Source organism: Styela clava, chromosome 2, assembly GCF_964204865.1.
Source record: "Styela clava chromosome 2, kaStyClav1.hap1.2, whole genome shotgun sequence".
Taxonomy (NCBI): Eukaryota; Metazoa; Chordata; class Ascidiacea; order Stolidobranchia; family Styelidae; genus Styela; species Styela clava.
Window position 1 is genome coordinate 27,489,063 of NC_135251.1, and position 24,934 is coordinate 27,513,996.

At 32.6% G+C, this 24,934-nt stretch overlaps 2 protein-coding genes across 7 annotated transcripts in view; both read right to left on the minus strand.

Annotated features, from left to right (window-relative positions):
• LOC120336640 (BTB/POZ domain-containing protein 10-like) lies at positions 1-8,350 on the minus strand. Of its 3 annotated transcripts, none has more exons than XM_039404365.2 (12): positions 8,061-8,350; positions 7,432-7,529; positions 6,524-6,573; positions 5,923-5,999; positions 5,404-5,518; positions 4,747-4,855; positions 4,206-4,326; positions 3,552-3,649; positions 2,914-3,038; positions 2,344-2,429; positions 1,889-2,097; positions 1-1,707 (listed from the first exon to the last, which is right to left on the minus strand). In XM_039404365.2, the coding sequence occupies exons 1-12, from the start codon at positions 8,179-8,181 to the stop codon at positions 1,594-1,596; spliced, it is 1,323 nt and encodes a 440-aa protein (XP_039260299.1). In that variant the 5' UTR covers positions 8,182-8,350; the 3' UTR covers positions 1-1,593. The 3 variants fall into 3 exon arrangements, with proteins under 3 accessions (XP_039260299.1, XP_039260298.1, XP_039260297.1); XM_039404364.2 differs by having other exon boundaries at positions 5,404-5,515; positions 7,426-7,529; XM_039404363.2 differs by having other exon boundaries at positions 7,426-7,529; positions 8,061-8,348.
• The window catches only part of LOC120336639 (cysteine-rich protein 2-binding protein-like), a 17,224-nt gene continuing 622 nt past the window's right edge, over positions 8,333-24,934 (minus strand). The window contains exons 2-18 of one of the 4 annotated variants that reach the window (XM_039404360.2): positions 24,654-24,758; positions 24,119-24,233; positions 23,874-24,002; positions 23,339-23,508; positions 22,781-22,923; positions 19,709-19,819; positions 18,594-18,734; positions 18,169-18,313; positions 17,903-17,977; positions 17,139-17,265; positions 12,331-12,451; positions 11,923-12,105; positions 11,158-11,267; positions 10,744-10,830; positions 10,215-10,382; positions 9,671-9,803; positions 8,333-9,382 (exon numbers count right to left, since the gene is read on the minus strand). In XM_039404360.2, the coding sequence (XP_039260294.1) occupies positions 9,209-9,382; positions 9,671-9,803; positions 10,215-10,382; positions 10,744-10,830; positions 11,158-11,267; positions 11,923-12,105; positions 12,331-12,451; positions 17,139-17,265; positions 17,903-17,977; positions 18,169-18,313; positions 18,594-18,734; positions 19,709-19,819; positions 22,781-22,923; positions 23,339-23,508; positions 23,874-24,002; positions 24,119-24,233; positions 24,654-24,758 (2,237 nt within the window). In that variant the 3' untranslated portion in view covers positions 8,333-9,208. Of the gene's footprint in view, positions 9,383-9,670; positions 9,804-10,214; positions 10,383-10,743; positions 10,831-11,157; positions 11,268-11,922; positions 12,106-12,330; positions 12,452-17,138; positions 17,266-17,902; positions 17,978-18,168; positions 18,314-18,593; positions 18,735-19,708; positions 19,820-22,780; positions 22,924-23,338; positions 23,509-23,873; positions 24,003-24,118; positions 24,234-24,653; positions 24,762-24,934 lie in introns of all 4 variants that reach the window. The other 3 variants (XM_039404357.2, XM_039404361.2, XM_039404362.2) reach the window with 3 other exon arrangements.

A 24,934-nucleotide genomic window follows, 5' to 3' on the forward strand; every position in this document is an offset into this window, starting at 1 on the left:
TTGTGCAAAAACATGTTTATTTTGCTGTAGATATCATTACAATACTTTTGATACTGCCCCACTGTTCCCCATACTTCACCTATTTAACAATGAAAAAAAATTGCACTAACAATTAATAATAAAGTTCTGGAAATGAATCTTGAAAATTAGAGAACACCACGATGATATATATAGTTATGAGAAGGATCAAAATTAAAAAGATATTCATACTCTTTTGCGGAGTGACATTATAGACCGAATGGAAGGAATTTTTTGTACTCCGGTAGTGTGTGTACCAGGTTAGGATTAGGCCATAATTTTATTCCGATTTTCCTTTTTTTAGTTATATTAGTACGTGATCGGGAACTGTCTGTGTTAGCCAAATGAATGCCCCTGCCATAGGTTTCCGTCCCTTTACACAACTTGATGTGAAGTAGCCGTACAAAATTAGTCACCTCCATATTGGTACATACACACTTCTGAAGGGCCGAATTTTTAACTTAGTCAGAATATCTATTGGGCTTAACACTCAAAATTAATTAGAATTCATAAGGTATAGAAATTAAAATTTGTGAACTGATTCAAAACTACCACTATGAGAGCAAAATCACATTTATGAGAAAAAAAATGAAATTTTGCCACCAGATTGTGCTCCTGCAAATAAAAAATGGATGATTAATTAATCAAATAAAAAAATGATACAACTTTGTTTATGTTAAATAAAACACACGCAAGAGAGTGTGCATCCTTTTATCATATGAGTTCAAATACATATACAGGTATCAGGTGGGGCACCAGTTCGCGAACTGATTAGTACTATGAAGAGGAATAAAGGCACACACAATTGCTCCACGAGGCCAGTCTGGTTATTGAGCTGCAAGTTGCATACCCCTGATTTAACATATAGTGAGGAGTCACAGTTGAAAGATGCCAACAAATAATAGTCGCAAACACAGAAATAACAGAGTTTTTACAATATTTGCTATGTTCTCAAATCGTACTGCTATTTGCAAAAATTACATATATGGATCATCCCGAAGTAGTAAAAGTCACCAACATGCTTGCTTGGTTTAACATAAAGCAAAAGGCATCAAAAGCTATACTTCAACAAAAGAGGAGACTATTGATGACAGATCACCCAAATAGATATTATGTATAATTGAATAAAAGTATATAAATATACAAACAGATTACACAGAAAATAGAGAAAATATTTATTTATATGTAAGACTGGGAGTGCAAGCGTAACACATGGCATAAAAAAATCATTAAGAAAACAAAAAATGGATGTCTAGCAGAAAAATTTTCACATTTGAAAATGAAAGAAGAAATTACTAAATAAAGAAATAATTACACAGAAATCTTTATCACGTTCCGACAGACAGTCCATTGTTTTAAGTTTAAATTGGAAGGAAGTTTAATAGAACGGCCGTTTTAGAGTATGATTTTAAACCATTTTAGTACTGTTCATCTCAGATTCACAAATTTAAATTTTCACACAAATTAATAAAATGCCATATTCCATATCAAACAAAATACAAGAAATGTTTTGACAACTCTTCACAATTGATGAGCTCAATAGCAATACTGTACTGTATGTCTGACATGACCTAGCTATTCCCCAGCACCCTGTCCGAGCGGAGGATAATATGGTTCTTCTCTTGATGGTGGAGGAGGGATAGGAACCCCATCCAGGCCGTTTACACCCTCTTGTTGAGCAAGCTCCACCTGCAAAACAATACAGAAAACAAAGTGCTAATTTAAAACAAAATTCTATAATTTAAATCAATTCTAGGCTATTCTGCAGATTATCCGCTTTCTCAATTCACTGTTACCTAGACATTTTAGTGAATAACATCTGATTTAAAATATAAATAAATTTGAATGATTAAAATTTAAATAATCATACCAAGCCATGATCTTCAGGGGTATCTGCGGCAGCGGCGGCAAGATTTGTGATGGATTTACTTTTAATAACACATTGAAAATCGACATGTCTTGACTTGCTTTCTTCTTTCTCCCATGACAAGCTGATAAAGGAGCGTTGGACGTAATTATATATAACTTCCTGGCGTCCTCCACTTCTTCTTTTCACTTTTTCCATGAATGTAGGATATCCTAAAAAAAATTATAGTCAGTAGTGACAAAGCAAATTCAAATTCCACAATCAAGTCAACTATCTGACATGAACTGGAGGGGCTATGACTTGCCATATGATTATACAGTCTTATTATTACTTTTCCTTTCCCCCAGGATAAATATGAAAATCCTATCCTATACAGTTAGCAAGTTTGAATTGAATATGAATGAACACAACATTCCCAAATGCGCTAACACAGAAATATATGTTTGAACTTAAAACACCTTCAATTCCAAGTCTTATCTTCTTCAGTCCTCTGTCTTTTAAAACTGCTTTCGCAACCTCACGATTTTCAATATAGCGGAAAAATCTGAAAAAAAGAAGAAGAAATAGGTTACAACTCACTAATGAAACCTTCCAGGAATATTACAAGAAAAGAAATAAAACTAATGGCACATCAGGACATATTCATGATTCAGTTCTGTTAGTATTTTTCAGTTACAAAATGGTACAGTCTAGGAAGCATGTTGTAATATTGATCTTGCTAAAATACTTCAACAAATAAAAGCATTTTGCAAGACTTTGTATGCCATTTGATTTTATCTGCATCTGTAAGGAGTTATCTAAACCTTTGAAATTTTTGGAGAATTTTTAAGTAGGCTTTTAATTTTATTCAACAATCTAATCAGATGTATAATGGCACTGTGAATCTGTGATGTATAATGGCACTGTAGATTTTCAAAGGTGAAGGGAGAATCCTTGAACAAAGCGCCAGGTGTACCATACATATGATATGCATGTATAAATACATACTAGCACTGCTAATGGCAAATTAAAATGTAGTATAGTTTTACCTTGATAACTCTGTACTAAGAATACTTTGTGACTGCTCTTCTCCCATCTGTGGGGGATAATCAGAATCCCATTCAACATTATCATCATCGTTTAAAACAACGATATGACACTCACGTTCTCCTTTCTGAATTAGTAAAAATATAAAATGTTGTTTTTATATTCGGACATCAGCTAATACTGAACTTGAACCAGTAGAAAAGATTATTGTAGAGATTTGAAGTTCCAGATTTCAATATCATTTAAATCGGTGGTTCCCAACTTTTATCCTCTTGTGGACCATTTTTAGCGTCAAAAGAAAAACTCCAAAGTATCATAAAAATTTAAACAATACGGTGAAAGTTTCAATGAGCAAACTAATCCTTGTGTCTATCTATCAGCTTGCCAGTTTGCACGTTAAAACCTTGGTTCAACCACAAGCGTAATTCTTTTCTATTTTCAATTTGTAATTAATGACATTCCCTCAGAATCTGCTGTAGGCCCAATAAAAAGTACAGGTCCATGTTGAGAAACACTGATTTAAACGAGTCCGAGAGAGTAACATGAAACAACATTAAAAGAATAGCTTTTTACAAATTTGATTACTTTTGAACTAAAATTTCTTGTATATATGCATATGAATTGCTTTCTAGGCACTAACCTCAGCACCCTGGACCATCACAGGTAAAATACTTTCTTCTAAATATTTTTCAAACTTTTGTTTTGCTCCATCGTTAGATAATTCGTGCATAAGAGCACCTAAGAATAAATAAAAGAAAACATTGATTGTCAGAAATTGAAATATGATTACAAAATCGAAGATTAAGAAGCTTTTAAAAGTTTTTAATTTATATTGCTAAATGTTTAATTGACATATTTGACAAATTAGAGCAGTGAAATGGTGGTGGCAAATGCTTGAAAATGAAATCTATAAGAAATCTTTTTAGGTAATTGATAAAACTAAGTCTAGTTCCTTTTTATTTTATGCTTAATGATATAATTTTTCCTAAAAATTTTGGTATACAATTTTAGTAATAAAAAGGTCATTTTCATGTACAGTTTCAAACATGATTTAAAAACTCTGATTTCTAAAATAAAGTCCGAAATAATTGATAGTATCTCATCATGTTTTATTCAATTATATTCTATTTCACAGAGTGATATTCGTATTATTATGCTGAAACCTCATTCGGCCTTTCGACAACTCTCCCTAATTTCATTCTGTGATGTTTCAGTTCAAAATAAATTATCTACTAATTCTATCCAATATTGAAATCGAGGGACCCAATATTCGAGAAAATAATCTTTGACTCACATAGATTGTGGCATTTTATTGTGTTGTAGCTGAATGGAATGAGAAAGTAATCACAAGCACTTCGTAATTCCTTAATCGGAACACCAGGAGGGCATCGGACATATCCTTCAGTGTAATATTCCTGCAAAAATGAAAGTTTTCCAGTTGTAAATTTGAAGAAATAATATACTCAAAACATATTTGATCTGATCAAGATAAAAATTACCGGTAGATGAAAAACATCCATAATGAGGATGTAATAACCATTAATCCTAGAATATCGGCCGGAGACCGACTCTATAGTGACACCGCGTGTCCCATCACTAATTAATTAATAACTCGCTAATTATACGACATAATTCATCCAAAATCAATAGGCCTCTGATTCGAGATATGATGAATGCACATGCAAAATTTGGAGCAGATTCAACCTCGCCTTCGTGAGATATCGCGTTCATCTAACAGACAGACAAATACCTATCAACATACTTACCGATCTTAAGATCGATAAGTAATAATAATATTGTTTAAAATTACTACTAATAATACTTCTATATCTTACCAATAATGCTCTAAATACTTCTGCAGACACACCGACTGGTATTTCATATTCACCATGTTCATTTGGTTTTGTCATTCCGTGTTCTAACATCATGGAAGCACTGAACATTCTGAATGTACATTTATTTTATTTTAAACAGTTATGAGTATGACTAATTAAAAAATAAAATTCCAAATTTTTCGTCATTCGATTCAATTTTCCTCAATTTTTTAATAACATTACTTCAACAGATTATAACATTTTCATTATGATGATCAAGTGTAGCCATTAGATTATATTAATAGATGATATTAGTAGTTATTTTCAAATACCAGATGGCTCTCTGGTAATTTTGTTATAATGGGCACTGTCCATCTAAACTTCAATTAATTGGTTGAAAGCTCTAAACATTTTATGCCAACACTTTCCCCCAAAACTTATAATATATTAAAATTGGCTCCTCTGAGATGACCAGGGTGCAGTGACTTGAATTCTAGTGGCAGCAGAAAGTGATTGCCTATGATTACACGAATGAGTAAATTTGATGCAACTTGGGTCCATATAGAGACCTTCTTTGAGTAAATACTCAAAACAAAAGTTCAGTCAAAAATAAAACAAGTTGGCTACAAGTACATTTACAACGTATCAATATTTTGAAAACATGTTAAAAAAATTTACTTAGCCAGCATTGTATCAGGTTGAGATTCGAATACTTGATGATCAACTTTGAATCTTGTGTCATCAACAACTAGTACAATGTATTTGGATTTTTCTTTCTTTTTCACTCCTGCTGCTGCACAACACATATCAAAGTATAGTAAATCTCTTTAACGTCAGCAGAACTTTGAAGATATACATATTTTTTAATTTGATCTAGGCCAGTGGTTCTCGAACTTTTTGAGTCACGCCGATGGAACGTGTATATCCAAAATTAGGCGGGGAAAAATAAAATCCAACAAATATTTTTAATTAGCTTCACGCCCCCTTTGTTGTCTATATGTGTCTATGTCTATGCCCCCCTTGTGATACACGCCCCACCATTTGAGAACCACTGATCTAGGTTATATGCTAGTATTACATGGATAGATATTGTTGTATGGCCAATGGTGATGTCAATTTTACAATAGTTAGATAAGACAAAATTGTACCCCATAAACTTGGTCCAAATAAATATGCAGAAATGTGAATTTGCCAAACCTTGTTTCTTCATAGAAATTGAAGACTTTGACATGCTTGTGTTGAATCCAGCACTTTCATTCGATGATGCTGACATCCTGATGTATTAGAAATAAAATAAGTATTACGAACAATTTTCCCAAAATACCAAACAAAATTTAAGAAGCACAAGAACAGGAATTTTTTTTACTTCAATCCAGTGCTTTTCAAACTTTTTATCTTTGTGGAACGCTTTGCTATTGGGCATATCGAGGAACCTCTATTAACAATTGTTCAAAAATACCCATAAATGTATGAGTAGAGACAAATATTTCAGTGTTGGACACTTCAACAATAACAATGAAAAGTTATCACAGATATCCAAAAGTTATCAATAATCCAAAAAACATATATTCACATAGCCACACTATTCGGGCGTGTTTGAAACTTGTGTTTCTATTTGAATAAATTAAATATTTTAATTAAATATTTGATATTTCAATTATTATTTCATATTTATATCCAATATTATATTTTCACAGCCAATTTATGAATAATATATTTTAAAATTTTCTAATATATTGTATTAGCTAACTTAAAGCAAAGTTATTTTAAGCTTATAAATATGAAATATGTAAAATACTTTTCGTCTTTCTTTGAAGCAGGTTCTAACAAATCAACACTTTGCGTATCCTGCAATGAAATAACATTATATTAAATAAGCATATAAAATATTGTAATTGGAACTGACATTCAAAGGGCAAAAGCAGTGTGATGGATTAGTGCAGGGTGGTCAATTACTATTCTAAGTGGGCCACTAACAGATAATAGACCCAGTCACTAGGTCGGTGGTTCAAAACTCAATATGAAAAATTATAAATGGAAACCTAATTAGCAGTCATGAACGCTAGTCTCAGGCGCTATTCTTGGCAGAAACAGTGAAGTTTTACAATGATATGAATAACTTGGATGGGTGAGTTTGAGGTATATGTGGCCTGTTTCGCACATTATATTCAGGTGCAGATAATACACAGGAAGTCACATTATTTATTTTAGCCAATGATATGTTATTTTTCAACAAAATTTATATCCATAAAAACTATAGTTGTGATTTCAGCGAGCACAAGTGGGCCGGATACGGTCCGCGCGCTGATCATTTCTAAATATAGCATCCCCCTACATATCAGAATGTTTTTAGAATGAATGGCATGTGAAATCACTGCATATAAATAGAGGTTTTCAAACAGCCTTGGTGGTATACCTTTTTAAAAAAAGCGATTTTTACCCAAGAAAGTGTATAATCAATATTACACAGTTCTCGTGTAATTTCCTAAATTATAGAAATCAAGTATACCTTCAATCTGCAGCTCTAATCCAGCAATAGAAACTAAAACTAGCTTTAGACAGTTTCAGTCTGATAGACGAGAACTTTTAACAGAACATTCTTCTGGCAGATCGAGTCAGGTATAACCCTATATTTACCTTCGAATTACCTCTCTTATCAGATTAATCAGAACTAAAACATTAGTAATAAAATCAACTTACTGTGACCTGTTCTATATTAGGGAACAACACAAACTCTTCACAAGAACTTCTTCTAGATGATAATGGAGACACAGCAGATAACGGTGGTGTGTCTGTTGGTGAATCTAAACAATAAATATAAAAATTGATTGTAGAGAATGTTGCTTGGCTAATGATTATAAGAAAGAAAACTCTTGGGAAATCAAATTCAACCTTCGCTCAAAAATAAAATGACATTTGCGGGTGCTAGTTAGGCTTAGTGAAATACATTAACGAAAGGAGAATAAATTGAAGAATTATTTCAAATTTTGACATTTCATGTCTTTAACTCAAAAGGATGAAACTTGAAAAAATGTTGTGAAAAAATAAGGAAAACATATATTTTTCATTTTTGAACTTTTGTTGAAATAAGTACTTTGGTGTATATTGCTTCAAACTTTGATTAGAAAATTAGTTTGAATATCATTTATTCCGTTGTAATTTTTTCAAATGAATTTTTTTCAAAATTTCAACACTTGCCCCTTTGTCTTGAAACTCTAAACTGTTTCCAAAACTAAAACATTAAACAATTATTAGGCAAGTATTAGCAGTGGGAAATAGGTATTCAAATCAATTTACATGCAAAGAATATTTTTTTATTATAATATTCACCATACCTTCCCTATCCTTGCTATGTTCCCTATTATGTTTGTTTCTAAGGCACGACGTGCGGTTTGGTCTTGGAGACGGGGAACCCTCACTGTTCGAGCTTTTCTTTAGTGAACCATGGAGTGGCATTTTCTCATGGCTGTACAGTATGAATGGTGAACTCCAATGACGGATTCAATTTATTGCTATAAAGTATGAATGGTGAACTCCAATGACGGATTCGATTTATTTTAACAGAGTGATTAAAAGAATCACTGTTTTACAGCATTAATTAAAAAGATTCTAAAATGTAAGAAAGGCAGTTTAGTTTTCAAAGTATGAAGTATGATTGCAAACAGAAAATGTTCCTTAACAACAATTTCTCATCTTTTTGTAAATCTGTACAGTTTGACATATTCTGTCACATGATCACAATAAATAGAGACATATCAAATCACTGAAGTCCAGCATATCGATGCCAATCGATTTTAGAACTTGACACTTTTAATAATAGCTTGCAAATATATTAATACATCCTTGCAGATTTATTGGAACATGACCATTTATGTGTGCTTCAGAAATAAAGAGTTGGGTTTATTACAGCCAGTGAAAATGTTATTTGTGATTCTAAACAATATTCAGATATGGTACATGAGCCACTAAAAATTGCAACTTATCAACAATATTGGAAATATGAGAAAAACATTGTTTTGATCGATTCTTACTGTAATTCCAATAAGTTAGCCTGTTTTGGTCTTTCGTCATCAGATGTACATCAAGAGTTGAAAATAACAATTTTCCAACTGATAATAGTCAAAAAAAAATTCCTAATTTTTTTAAACCTGACATAACTAATTTCAAATTTTTGATACATATCAGTTACACATGGTTTACATCTATAGTACCTTTATGCCACAATGCATTTCAGCATTGAGTGCTGACAAGAAGGCATCAACTTACACAAATTCTCTTCCTTCCAGTTCAACTATTACTACTGATATCAATGAATGGCAAGACTGCAATATCTAACTATGGTACCCATAATAACAAATTCATATCAGTTCATTAATACACGAAAGTATTAGCGTCTCATGGGCAGAAGAAATTTGAAAGTTTCTTTGCTATTCTGGCCAGTTGCAGAATCCTCTGAACAAAAACATTTTTCCAAGAAAGCCTATCATCTTCTTAATCTCATGAAGAATGCATGAGTACATTCCTCAGTATCGATTGGATAATACTTATCATAGAAATCAGAAATGAATTTTTCAGGTTTGAACCCAAATTTTTGATAAAGTAACATGGCTGAATTTGATGCTGACACATGGAGTGTGATTTCTTTCACTAAGCAAGTCTGTAAAAACAAAAATTATACGAACTAAAAATAGATTCAAATCAAGTGATTATATGGAATAATAACTTGAAATCTGAATCACTTGCATAAACGCATTCTAGAATATGGAATTATATCATACGGATGAATATATCACCATTGTTAATGTTCAGCAACCATGTAACGTCTATCAAACTTTAGCTAGTTTTTCACTCAGTTAGTATAGTTTATATTCCAATAAAGTGATCCATGTATAGAATGGTTAAATTTTACTACGAATTAGTGAGAAATAATAATACTTGCACAAACCTGAATAAGATGATAAGTCATAAATGTTCCAATCCCACAATGCTGCCAGTCAGGATGAACAAGCAGAAATGAAATATATGCTTCGTTGAAATTAACATCAGGCACCATGAATCCAAATCCTATCACCATTTTCCTAAACAAAAAATATGCCCATTAGGATACTGTCGAATAACTTTAAATGACGCGATGTCCTAGTGGGTAAATCAATAGACTTGGTATCGCAGAATAAACATCTTGGGTTCAAATCCAACGCCCCCACATCACCCAGAATGTGATAGTTTGGGTAGGCAATGTCGTACCATGAAGATTCCGGCCATTCCCAATAAAAGTAGCCCATTACATTACATATATCTCCCCGGATACGGTCTAGTTCGGGGTGAGAACGTAAATGAGCATTGACTCAAAAAAAAAAAGTCAAATACCTATTTACGAGTGCAATTGAGCGACAAAAAGTAACTCAGTTTGGTCAAACAGAAAACAAAAAATAAACTAGAACCCTCGTACTAACATCCTAAAAACAATAGCACAAACCCCTAAAACTTACTTATAGGAAGCAACTATGCTAAAATCAGGATATTGCAACGTTTCTGAAACATCTATTCCAGGCCAGAAAAAATGATGACACATTGAATTTATTGTAGGAATATGGTGAGGTCCGACATAACAGTAATCAATTGGTGCAGGCGTTTCTGTGTTGGACTGCTTTAATTTTCTAGAAAATGATAATGGGAAGAGGTGAAAACAATAAAAACATTTCGGAACAACTTTCATGGGTTAGTTGCGCAATGTGTTATCATATTATACATAAAACTAGATATAAGTTATAGGTACTATAGCATTATGGATGATGTTGAGTATGGACGAGTAAAATGAAACATTTATCATAAGTATTTTAATACAAATCGTACAAACATGCCAAAAGCACTTGGTTTTCAAAAAACAGACTTCCAAATCCCAATACCATACAATTTTACTTGTTAGCTGGCTATCACAAGCATTTAGTCATTCACTGAACATTCAGTACATAAAATAAGAAAAGAGAAAATAGAAACTCTAGTAACAAGAAAACTTACTCATTGTATTTAGCAACTAATTCTTCCATCAGTGCTAACTTAGGTGGCTTTGATTCGTAATCTCTTCTGATGTATGGCTTTAAAACTCTGAAATACAATAGCAAGGATTTTGCGAGGCGTTATCCCATCATTCCGTGAAAGGCTCTGTATAAGAAGCTACTTATTGTAGAAGAAGCTAATATTATGAAAAAAATGAAATCTTTCCAGTTTGGCACTGCCTATTACTATTAGAACCCTTAAATACCAACGCAGATAGATTAAGAGTTAACCATTAGGCCATCAAACCCAAAAATTTGACATAAATCGTAATTTAAGTTGATAAACCTTTATTTATAAAAAAAATTGATTATTTATTCAATCTTTAACGTCTATATAAAAAATGTCATCAACTTCTCAATTCATGTGATAACATACCTTTGTGTATAAGGACTAACAATTGGTTGCAGAACTTCATCACAACCTATCAACTTCTGACGAAATGTTCTTTTTTGATGAACTTCAGAATTGATAATTGTACCTGACATCTGAAAAGCATACTTGATTAAATACCTCGGGATTATTTTTTTCGGTTTTTGATTTTGGGAAAATTAGCGAAGATCAACTTATTTAATAAGATACAAATGAGTACCGTAGCTTATGCAAGTGTTCAAAATTTTCCTGCTATTGCCGATGCTGTTCAGTTCATTGAAAGTTTGTTTGGTGCTTAATTACATGAAATCTGTGCCATATAAGGCACAAAAATTGATCCAGCAGAATACAAAGACTGAGTCAAGATGGGAATTCATATTCACCCACCTAGGGGAAGGAAGCGATAAGACTGCTTAATCATATAGCGAACCAGGGCCTCTCCTCCGGTTAGCAGTCCATGTCGGGTTTGGGATTAGTTATCCAAATATTTGTTTCAGATGCATGGACTTGAAGTTGGAAGTTGGTAACCAGCAGTTCCGAGTTATTTGTCCCAGATGAATAAACTCGAAGGTGAAGGAAGCTGTAACGGACCAGCAGTTATGTGAACCATCCTACGACAGCGAAGAGTCCAATATTCCTCTCGCACATAATTATCCCTACACAAGATGTGAACCAGCGAATAAAAATCTAATGTCCTATGGCAAGCATATTCCTAATGCTTAGCATGATGTGCAATACCGCTGAGATCACTAATATTGAGATAATACATACCTGGAATCTATCTAAAATCCTGTGATGGGGAGAGGATAACATTGTGTTAGGTACAATACCAACTGCATAACCAATTGGGGTCGTTTTATTTTCTTCTGGTAATTTTATTCCTTGTTTTTGAGCGACTAAACGATGAACAGTGGCATCAAAGCTCACAATAGGGATGTTGAGTTCTCTTTTTTTCTTGATATAAAAAATCATATAGATACAACCATAAAACTGATATACCATAAAAGGAACTGACTGAGGTGGTAACCCCCAAGTCAAAGTTTCATGTTAACAGCATCAAATATACCAGGTAAAATTCATCACATTGGAAGATTTTAAAATACCATCAGTAAATACTCAAATTAAGACATTAAAATTGCATCACTGACTAACATGTACCGAAAAAAACATGAAGCCTACCTGTCTAACTATGAGTTTTCTTCTCAATCTATAAGCTTCAGGAAGTTCTTTTAACAATGAGCCATAGGATTCGAGTATCTTTAATAATTCTCGTTCTTCATACAAACTCATTTCCTGCAATCTGGAAAAGTAGGATTCTATAAAGTTGAATACTAACTTTTCTTAAAAGACATAGCATACAATTAGTAAATTTGTGTTACCAGTGGAGACCAGATTGTTAAAATGAAAGCTGTAGAAAATAATTAAAGATAATATACCATGCAATTGTGACAAGGCATGTCCAACAATTTAATTAATTTTGGATAATTTGATAACTGTTCTTTCGCATATTTTATAATAATGTTAAGTTTGAACTACTTTCCCCACAGAAAATCAATCAATAAATGGGATTTTCAAAATAAATTGTAAAGCACAATTATAATTATATTCTAAATCAGTGTTCACTATTAGCGCACTTTTTTGCGAAAAATGCGAAGCACTTTCGCAACTTTTTTTGGGGACTGCGAAATAGCATTTTTTTCGATTTTGAAGGTCAAAAATCCAAAGTTGACAAATGTTTTTGTGCAAGTATGAAGTTGACAAATAAGTTGCGTACTAGTACCTTTTTAACACAATTTTGCATTACATAATGATATTTGCTCGAATTCTAACCTATGTGGTGCAGACGTGGAAGATAAAGCTTTTGCAGTAACGGCAAAATTCTTGTTTATAATATGATTATTATACAAGCACACCGATTCCGCTTCTCCGACAAAAAGGCTCGGCGGCCCTATTTGTAAACAGATGTTGGAATACTAGGCAGAGCGTTTCTTTGAACAAGAGTGGTCATGTGACTATCAATGATATCGATTAATTGTGAGTCTGTGACCAAAGTGCACGATTTTCTAATTAGACGAAACTTTTAGCAGCATCTCACAGATTTGCAAAATCATCAAATTCACAAAATACATAGGTCGTATCAAGTGCCATTTTATTGTAACCACGAATGTTAAAAGCACGTGTTATTTCCCGGAATTTTGCGATATTTAATATTATCTAGTTACTCAAGAGTCATTGATATGCGAGTAGGGGTGGGCAGAATTCAATATTTTTTCGAATCGAATATTTTTTTACAGTAGCGAATAGTCGAATAACGAATATTTTTTATACACAACAGAAGGCTAGAACATCGGCAGAAACATTAAAAAATCGGCAACAAAGCCTTTTTACTGGTTAATTCCGTTATAATCGCTAATTGTTCTTGTCACCGCGGTCGTTTTGGCGGCGATATCCAGGATTTGGTAATCTATATTCCCGCCCTTTCTCTTTTTTGCAAATATGAATTCTTGCAGGTCGGCAGACATCAAAGTTTTATATTTCGGGTTTACCCGTGCGTTCACTTCGGCAACAGCTGTTAAAGACATTATTAAAGACCCAAATTAACATTTGCATTGGCTTTAATATTTGCTTTATTATTATCGAGATTTGTAAATTTACCGTCCAAATTTTAAGCGAATGGTAATATTATTATCGATACCGTGATGCAGATATTTATTAAGACGATAATTAACTTTCTCAGCTTTTCTATGGTGTCTCGTGTCTGTATTATTTCACAGATAAACCTCACAAATCTGAGATTGTGCTAATCCTGAATGTTGATTTAAAATATTGAATAAATAATTCGGCAATAAAGGCAGAGACGAGATGACGTTAAAAAACAGCACTTCTTAAAGGCTATTTTATATACGCGACTTAATGCTAAAAAGATTGGGCTCGAGTGCTTTTGTGCCTAATAGAGGGTCAGGCGCTAATTGTAGCTAATTCCCTCAAATTCCACCTTTACCCCGGCGATAATTATTGCTAAAATGTTGCCCAGTAATTCACAATTTTATTCACGGAATTTGCAAATTCACCAGTTTCTTGACGATTTTGATAATGTCACGCCCTAATTATTACTGCAAAAAAGAATCCCCTTCTCCCGCGGCGGCGGCCAGATGTTGGAATGCGACGCAGTGCATTTCTTTGAAGGAGAGTGGTCATGTGACTATCGATGAATTGTGACCAAAGTGCACTATTTTCTAGTGCAAGTTTGACGAGGTTTGTTCCATTATTCAGAAAGTTCTGACACCCGGGGGGGTGGGCGATATAGAATACTGAATCCGGAGGATTCGAATCGCTGCCGACTTACTGGCGATTTTCCGATTGCAACAATCTTAAAATTTTTGGAATGCGTGAAACATTCTCTATTTTGAATTAAATGACTTTTCGGGCTTAGAGTTCTCCCGGAAAATGATGTGTACCAGGACGTTAGAGTTAGACGATAGATAAAACATTAGATTAATACTTCTCATGACGCCCCGTATTCGAAAATACAAAGTTATATCACAAAATGCGTTTTCTTACATTTAAAATAAAACATTATTTGAGATTAATTTGGATCAAATTTTATCTTTCAGGACACCTGTTTTGAAAATACAAAGTTATATCACAAAATGCGTTTTGTTACATTTAAAATAAAACATTTTTGCGATTAATTAATTTAGATCATATTTTACTTTTCAAGACACCCTGTTTCCGAAAATACAAAGTTATATCGCGAAAAATGTGTTTTGTCACATTTAAAATTAAACATTTTTGCGATTAATTAATTTAGATCATACAAAAATATAAACTTGGATATGGCTATGAGATAACTTCTCTGGTTAAAAGTGCTGAAAAATTACTTGATACGAAAACTAGTCCTAATGAGTTTCAGATCACTTGTGAACCAGGGCTTCTAGAAGTATGACCAAAGGTTTCTTAGTGGATAAGGAATGATTTCTTATGTTTCTTCTATATAGTATTGTGTTAATTTCTAATAATATATTTATTATCTTTCAGGGCTGAGGGCTACTCATCTAAAATAACACAGAAATTTATCAAAACTTATTTTATAAAAATACAATATAAGTAGGGCTGTCCAAGCGAACCGAATAATCGAAATCGAATCAAATCGCAAATTATTGAAGTGTTTTTCGGCCAATTTACGAATCGCTAAAATTTGGTACATAATGTGCCTCATGACCACCTTTGCACCACGTTTTTCACAAGCAAGCAAAATCATGTTTCTATAGCTTTTTTTGCTGTAAAAAGGTCTCTCCTATTGCCCGGTGACATGCAGGTGACATGCAATTATCCATTTCATGCATAGTCATAAATGAAAAGTTATCGGTAACAATGATTTGAAGATGACGTTTTTTTGGGAGAACACAAGGAGAAAATAGAATCGATTTGTAGCTGTTGAGTCAGTTATCATAGGAACATGGTACAGGACTAAAACAGGTTTTGGAGGTCCAATATCTTTTTCCAATAGAATTTGAAATTTCTTCTAATGGCAATACTTTGTTTCATCCATTTATTACTATGACAAATAATTACTTGTGAGTTGATGGCTGTTGTAGGGGAAGGTGGGGCACGTTGGGACATGGGGCACAGTGGAAAATCAGCTCTCACACTGATACTATATCCACAATCCTGTCCGCGGTTCGATGTTTCAATCCGCTCTTCGGTGAGTTACAACGTCCCCGCGAACGGACAACGGACGGGTAGAGCGGCGCAAGCTATGAGGTGAAATTGGTTTTGGGAGGTTGAAACTAAAATTTCACCGTTCCAGTTTTTTCTTTTTTCTACTTTAGACTTCCCAACATGACAAACCACCGTCTGATATTTTTCAGTGGGATGGTCTGAAAATATTTGTTTCCTATGGGGAACAATGGTTCAGTGGGACATGCCCTACAGGGCACAATTCGACAGTGTTTGATACAATAAGTGCTTAGAGACCTAGAGATGCGTTATACTTTGTGTAATATTATGGTTTCTTCCGACCCATGGCCCAATATGGAATATATTCGAGAATCAATAATATTTTCAGATTTAGATTCGAGAAAAGAAATAATCAAATTTGTTTGCGAATTTTTTTGTCAAAATATCTGAACTATTTCAGTTGAACATTGATATTGAAAATATTAAAGCTTCAAATTTAAAGTCTCCATGTTCTTTAGACGATTATTCTGATTAATTGCTTATTTTTAAAGGCATACTTCGTTGAATTTTGACAGACTGACCCATTGTGCCCCAGGGTCTGTCCGAATGTGCGCCACAAGTGGGGTACAGTGGGACACTTGACAGACGTTTTCCAAAGCATTTTGGTAGTAAGACGTGTGTCGCAAAGGAATTTCTTAGTCGCTGAATAAAAACTACATTTACCCCTCTATGCATTAGTCCCGCCAGCTTAAGTGAATATGCAGAATTAACGGCACAAAATATGCAAAAGAAAAAAAGTGTCCCAACCTTCCCCTACAGCAACAATATGGTCATCAAATATTAATGTCATCAAACTAGCTATAAATTTGCGAGTTCCCGAAATGCAATTTTGAATTTTTTGGGCAACAGTTATATCTATATTAATAGTTGTTTATCATTTTACTGAAAATTACACAAAAAATATTGAGTTAATACTAATGATAATAGGACTAAAATAGCAACTACGAGCATTAAAAGAGTCAATGTGCAATTTCCAACTCTTAAAACTTGATAGTTTTCGAAACCCCTTTTATTTGACCAGTTCAAGGAGGCTTGTGATCTCCTTTTATAACTCTGGAAGCATAGTTATGCACAATATTTGCAATAATTTAAATATAACTGCACATACGTTATCACAATATTGAAGAGGAAGTTTTTATTGTACATTAGAGACAAATTTAGGATTGCGCAATAATATTCGATTATTCGGTTCGATTCGAATCAAAAAAATATTCGATTTTGGACAGCCCTAAATATAAGCAATATACTTTGGTACATCTGAAGTTGTCTTTTTCACAGCACCAACAGTGATGAACTTTCTTTTCGATACAGCTGAAAACGCAGATTGTATATTGGATAAATCATATTCAGTTGAATGCTGACAAGTGGAAAAAGCTGGAAATAAAAAATTTGCAAATATGAATGATTAATAATAATTATTTGATATTTAAGAATATTTTCTTCAAATGCTCTCAGAATATTTAATAATTTAAGTTACATATTCTTTATTATTTTCAGTTCAAAGCGTTTTAGTTTATAACAATTAGTAGGCTATATATATATCAGTGGTTTTCAACCTTTTTGATAGAGAGGTGCTCGAATAGAACAACTTAGAGGCTCAAAGAACCTCTGTGATATAGTTTTTGTCTTATCAATGATGTTTTATCACAAGTCTATCAATAGCCTTACAAAGCTAAAAGCAGAATTGTATGAATATATACAGATGAAAATCTAATAGGCCTACTAGCAAAACAAAATTATCTTCAAAGAGTAGCAAGTTTATTAATAGTGGCAAGTATTTAATTATATTTTACCACTATAAATATAGTAATATGAACTCTCAGATTTGAATGGAAACTAGCAAGAACCCTGGTTGAAAACCACTGATTTATACAGTTATCAATGACGCATCAGCTTTAGAGAAGAACAATCCTCAGCGTGAGCACATACCCAACATGTTCTGTGGGATTTTATACCATGGGTTAACTAGAAAAATATTGCCCATTCATAAATGTGATAATATTAAACTTACAATCCAAAAGAATTGGATTATCATTAACTTCTGTGTTAGGAGATGACGGTTGTGGTGTAGATGTTGCTGAAGATGCTAAAATCCACAAAATAGAAAAAAAATTAAGAGAAACAAAGTACTGTCTTCCAATGAACCCATGGGATGGATCATTTACGAACACTATCGCATGTTTGTAATATAACATTATTTTAAACAATTATGGATACATATATCAGAATTTCGGTCTATTAAAGGACCTATAATTTCAATTAACTTTCAAGGCTTACCTGGCAAAGGTGTAAAATATTTCTCTGGTGTTTCCGGTCTTTTATTTTTAGTTTTATCCAATTCTAGATCAGAATCATCGCTTAATATTGACAAAGGCAAAGTATTATCAGGCATTATATCACCTTTGGAAAGCATACTTGTCACCTGAAATGTATATGAAATTTTTCCATAACATACCTAGTTTCAAGGTTTTAAAAATAAAATGAGAAAAACATATTGATCTGCATCGAATTCCAACCATACAGAAGACATGCTGTGAAACATGCTAGGCAAGTGAGACAATATGTTTTTTTAAATGGCTTAGAATTTGGATTCAGAGTCGGGCATAATTTTCCCCATTGAACAACCCTGCAGCCGCAGGTAACTTAACTAAACGTTGTTTCAATATAAATTGAACTAATACATATTATATAAAAATACTTACAGATAATGATCTTGGACTACTGAGGGGAGATGATAATGGACTTCCACATCCTTTGAATGATGGAGGAGAATCTTCTGGAACTGGTGATGAATTCTTCTTACTTTCATCTACATCTTCAATTTTACCGGATTTTGCAGGAGTCTTTTATTGAGAAATAGAGTAAAATTGGAACAATTTAAAAAAATATTGGTTTGATAATATAAAAGTTAAATAATGGGGTATACAATATTTTAAAAGAGGGATTTGATAATTATAACAATTCACACTTTTAATCCATTTTGACAAAAAAATCAAATATTATTATTTTTGATGTATAATCAAGCAAACTAATTTACTTTCAATCTAGGTCAAAGACTGCATATTCAAACAATTCCATGCTATACCTTGTACAACTCTATCGATATCAAATGATTATTAAATACTGCAACAACATATATTTCACCAATACTTTTTTCTTATTCCTCACAAATACATTTGGTCATCCTAGAAACCACTACTTGCAACCAATTAGTAAAACAATACCATTAAAATATTTTGCATGCACATTAAAAATGAAAAAAAAAAATCATATAATAACAAAAAACATGCAAAAATAAGCAATATTTGAAGTTAAAAAAGTATCAAGAGCTGGTATCTTACAATTGAAATAAAAAATTTGAATTTAAGTTTTGTTACAAAAAAAGAGGTACAGCTCCAAACCACCCAGCAACAATAGCCAAACATTAATTTTTAACAAAGTAGAATTTTCTTTTTGACCAATTTCCAAGATAGGAAACAATGATTGCCATGTGGCAATTGTTTTATTTTTACTTATTTATTAACAATCATCATACTTTAGTATTGGACAAAGAGTGTTGCAAAATTTGAAATTCCGATTGCCCAAGCTAACATTTAATACACTTGCTAACTCCCCTCAACGAAATACAATTCTGAATATAACTATTGTTCACCTCGCTAGGTTAAACACCAAGTGCTGACTAAAGATTGAATTGTAGATTGTTTGACTAAACTCTAATAGTTAGGTTTTAAAACTCAAAATCACTGGCATGGTGTTAGAATATCAGCAAATTAGCAATAAAGCCAAAAAAGCAAAATTTGTTAATTTGACTTCGAACCTTTGAAGTCTGCATCGTTTCGTTACATATTTGTGAAGATGTTGAATCACACGAAGTATCAGACTTCAAACAATCTTTAAGAAACTCAATCTTCCGAATTTCCTCATTATTCTATGATATAGGATTAACCAAGTCAAATATTTATTCCTTATCAAGATATTGATAAAACGTTTCCGCAATTACCTAATGCCTTGTAGTACACGAACTTATTATTAACACATTCTATTGCAGTTCTAATCAACCTTTTCAAAGTGGTACACCCTTCCCCTTTTGATACATCCTACCCATTCTACATTTTTAATTAGTCCAAAAAAATGTTTAGAAAATATACATATCATTAATGTAACCACATCCTCATTAATTGAATGTCAATTTTATCGTTTTTATGAGAGCAGAAAACCATCATTTGGGAAGGGATTCTGACGAGAATGAAAACAGTTTTTTGTGCAAGACTGCGCTACTCTGGAACTTCTAGTTGTGTCATCCAGAATTCGTTGTCGTTTTTAAATGATTTGAACTCTGCCTTTCGTACCAAATCTGATCGTAATTCAAAAAGTCAACCAGAAGTAATTCCAATAATACCAATAGAATTGCATAATATGCTAAGCATACTATGTTATTATCCTCAAGCATATTATGCAAGTAAAATTCAAAACAAATTTCATTTCCTTATTAAGTTAATCTGTTCAAACAATTTACAGTTCATACGAGTACTGTTGAGAATGAATCTATGGGTTACAGAATTTTATTTTCTATAAATAGCTTACATTCAAAATTAGCCCATCAAGTATTAGTGTATAGTGTACACCTGGTTAATGAGTGGTTTTAGCTGGTGTATCTCAGATAACATATTTCAAACTCATCAGGCATAGCTAAAATTAATGCAGTGTAACAATTTTCGATAATTTCTGTTATGTTTCACTTCTCTATAAGTATTTGGTCCATGAGAGAGTAAACATGATCACACATAATGATTAAATAGATTTTTGAGAAATGAATGGAGTTCGAACTACAGAAAAAAGTCGAAAGAATTATGGCGAGGCTACAGATGCTAGCAACTACTAGGGATGGGACGAGTCCGGCATTACAGAGATTCGACGAATCCGAGTAATAGGTCAAGGAATCGAATCCTCCGAGTCCATGACGTCACAATGTAAAAGTAGAAAAACACGTTTTTGACCATACTGCGGCATTGCGCGTTCACAAACATACGTCGTAGCTCATATTTTTTGCCTAATGGTTCCGCAGATAGCTGTTGAATCAATTTAAAAATATATTTTTCTTCTTTTTTGGCTGCCATAATACAAACGTAAAAGTAAGGCAATGTTCTCCAATGTGTAGAGAGATGCCACTCGTCGTCAATACAATGCTTGCAATTTAGTTGTTCATGTGAACGTTCGTCGTCGTTTTTATTACGAGTGTTTACAATATACAGGAGTGATATTGTTAAATATCTAACCTTGAATTTCAACTATTTAAGATAGGTAGTGAGATTCATAAGGGTAAAAGTACAAATATAGGCCTAAATTAGTAAAAAAAGAATTTATTATAGACTCGGTAAAAACGACGTGGACTCAAAATCGAATCCGTAAAATGCCCGGATTCGACTCGAATCCAGATCCGAATCCCGGCCCATCCCTAGCAACTACCAGTTTGCATGAGACTAGAAGCAGCGTTGCTTGAAAACAGGTCACTGAGGTCACATTTCATATATCGAGGATTTTAAGACAAAAGGTTGAATGTCCAAACTCCGGTAAAACTTTATTAAAAAATGATACTTGCAAAAGTTTGAAAATGTAGGTTTTCCTCATTTTCTAAAAACAGATATTCAAGTTTTATCCTTCTGGGTTAAAGCCTTAGATATGTTCTATTCATTACACTTTTTATTTTGTGCATGGGTGTATTTAAACAACTACAGTAGCCATGGCCACACTCATAGATGGGTCACGAGACATGATGTTCATGTTACTGTGTTTGTTGTGAGTCAAGATTATTCTTCAGTTTATGACACTGATGTCTTAACAAATTTTGAAAACTTGAAAAAAAAATTCATGTGCTATTGGGAAATGATATCATGTATAAAATCATGCAAGTATGAAGAATAATTTAAAACTATAATTAAAAAGTAAACACCTAGCACTAGTTTTGAAAACTTTAAATGGCTTTGCAGGATGTGAATATGATCACACAACTTTCAAAATGTTAATCATTTTCATTAAATGTAAAGAACATTAAAATTGATGAATGTTCATGATTGATTATAATTTGTGAGTTACTTACAAGACCATGAAATTAGAGGAGTCCCTGTGCTTATACATTTTAAATCTGAAAAACTGATTCACTAAATTTGTTTTTACATTCCTAAACTTTTCAAATTCAAGTTTAAACTTGGTACATACATCATTTTTGAATATGATCATAACCACATCAATCAAACAAGCACATGCTATCAAACAGTTTAAACACTGTAACCTAGTTACTGTAGTTACTTTTTTTGTAATTTACGTAGATAATCAGAAGCCATGACAGTAAGCATGCATAGGACATAGAATTGAGAAAGGTGAACTGGAGCACAATAACACACATTCTAAAATCGGACTCCTCTTAGAAAGTAGTTCAAAATAATTTAATTTAGTGAGAATGGTTGTCTGAAAAAAGCTTTGTTCGGAGCGAAAGTGTGGAATAATATTCCAAAATAATCAGAATTTTTCATGGAAAACTAGTTGTTACTGAGTATATTGAAGCATTTTGTCTCAATTTCACTTTAAACTAATTTCTGGAATACCCAACTATTTGTATATGAGAATCTTTTGATACTACTACAAATTTCTGAAATCAGATGTAACCTCATGAAAAGATATTTTCATGGATAACGCCAAAACAAATATAGACTCCGCCCACTTTGACTACTTGCTAACCGTCAAGAGCAAATAAAAGATAGCTAAAACAGCATCATTTTTGCTTTCAACATCTGACATAGTTCATGAATTTACTGAATACTTTATTTAAAATCCTACTCTGTTTTACTGAAACATTATTTTATATTTTCAATGTTCAGCTCTGCGCATTTACCTGTGTTTTAGCTCGTTTCTCTTTAATTTGTGAGGCGTTGAACGCAGATGACAAATAAGATCTTTTTCTTAATCCTTCTGTTCGTCCTAGACTGGGTGAAGGAGTCATTGCTGATCCAGATTTAAATTTTTTTGATCTTCCTTCTAAAGTAAACAATAATAAACAAATGATTTGATAAACATTGGCTAACCTTATTAAATATATCACACAGTCAATCAATAAATCAGTCAGTAATTGAAATAAGTAAAAGTGCTGTTCTATAAAAAAAAAAAGTTCTAAAAGCTCTGTGCAATTCTATATCAATAAAAAATATTATAATTGGATTGGCAAAATTAAATCAACAAATTATTATATTACAGAATATATTGGTCTTCTTCTAACCTCAGTGCTGTTTTAACTACAAAGCAAGACTTTGTTGAATAAAACAAAGAGAAAATAGCAAATAGCAGTATGGTACCGACAATTGTTGACAATAAAATATTATTTGAAAGAATTTGTTTGTTGACTTATGATCTGATACACGACAAAATCGATGAGCAAAAAAAAATATTAAAATACCTCTGAACCTCGAATCACTAGATGGAGTGTATTCGGGGGGTTTGGTAGGATCAGTTAGTTTCCACCATCCTGATTCCTTGAAAAATCCATATCCACTTGTAAATTGATGAGGGTTGCCAGCTGACATGGTTGATGCAATGGTATTCATCCAAGCCCCAACTTTCATCCTGCTGATAACGTGATATTACACAAAATTATTTGCAAAATCTTCTTATAAGTATCCTTGCAGAAGTATTTCAATAGGAAGTGGCACAATAGCCTATAAGCAACAGAAATATTGGTGTTGCAAATTAATTAAAGGTCATGCAGACCACCCTAAGACCACACCTCACGGTGATGTCAAACTGGAAGGATTTCGAGCCTTCTAAAAACAGTAGCTCCTTATGTACCAGTGGCTAATTGTACAAAGTCTGCCGTAAAAAAGCTGCATAAAAACATTTATACCTGTCTTTTTACAGCTCTTCAGTTTTTTCTGTAAAATCTAATATTTTAAATGGGAATAAATTTGACAACAAAATTTATAAGGTAAACTCACTATGACTCGAACAATACATCCCAATGAGTTTCAACAAAATCACAAATATCTTCTTTCCATTTGAAAAATCCTTGTTTCCCAGGATCAGATTGGGCCATGTTAAAAAGAGAGAGTGCAGTTGCCTGGTTCCTGTCAAAATTAATTTGGTGACATAAATAATATAATAAATAGAAACTGTTTTTTTTTTTAATTTGCTAAATAATTGGATGAATGTTTTTACAAAATATCAAATGAAATTCCCATACCATGTTATTCTCATTCTAATAAAACTTTCTTTTCCATCTTCAGAACAACTTATGCATTTGAATACGTAGTAATTATCGAACAATAGAGGGGATGGTGATTCTGAACGAAGGCAGCCTGTCATAGAGAATGGAATATATTAACGAAAAATTCCAAAAGCTAACTTCTAAAGAAACACTCAAATCATTGCTCATCTCAACTTTCATGCCTTCAAGAATACATACTCATATTTGTTAAACTTTCAATTTTTTTGTTTCAAAAATACTATTTTGGGATGCATTTAAAAAAAGTTGGTCAATAAATACATTCCAAACAAATATACCCAATCTCTGTTTCTCATAAGAATATTGAACAAATATAATAACAAATCAATAACACAAATTTGCAATCTTCAAAAACATCAATTTGAATAGCATCCATATAAAACTTTTTACATAATTACCGGTATGTTATATATTTCTTCATGTTTAAGAAAAAAAAAACATTCATTTTATAATCAAAAACGGTATAAAATAAAACCCATATGTTACAACATACTTGTGTGAACCCATTTAGCACAAGAACTGCAATGAAACACAGGTAAGCCTTCTTTTTCACAATCACAATATCCACATCTTGATGAAGTTGTCTTTGTAGAAGGCTCTGCTAAGAACAAGAAATAATATAATACAAAACACAGAAATTCATACATGACATGAATGGATCAGTAAAGAAATCTGCTGGGTCATATTCATTAAATCACTGATGTAGGATACCAAGATATGAATAGTGCTTCAGCTTTATAAACATTAGCCATTGACAAGTGCAATTGGACTAAG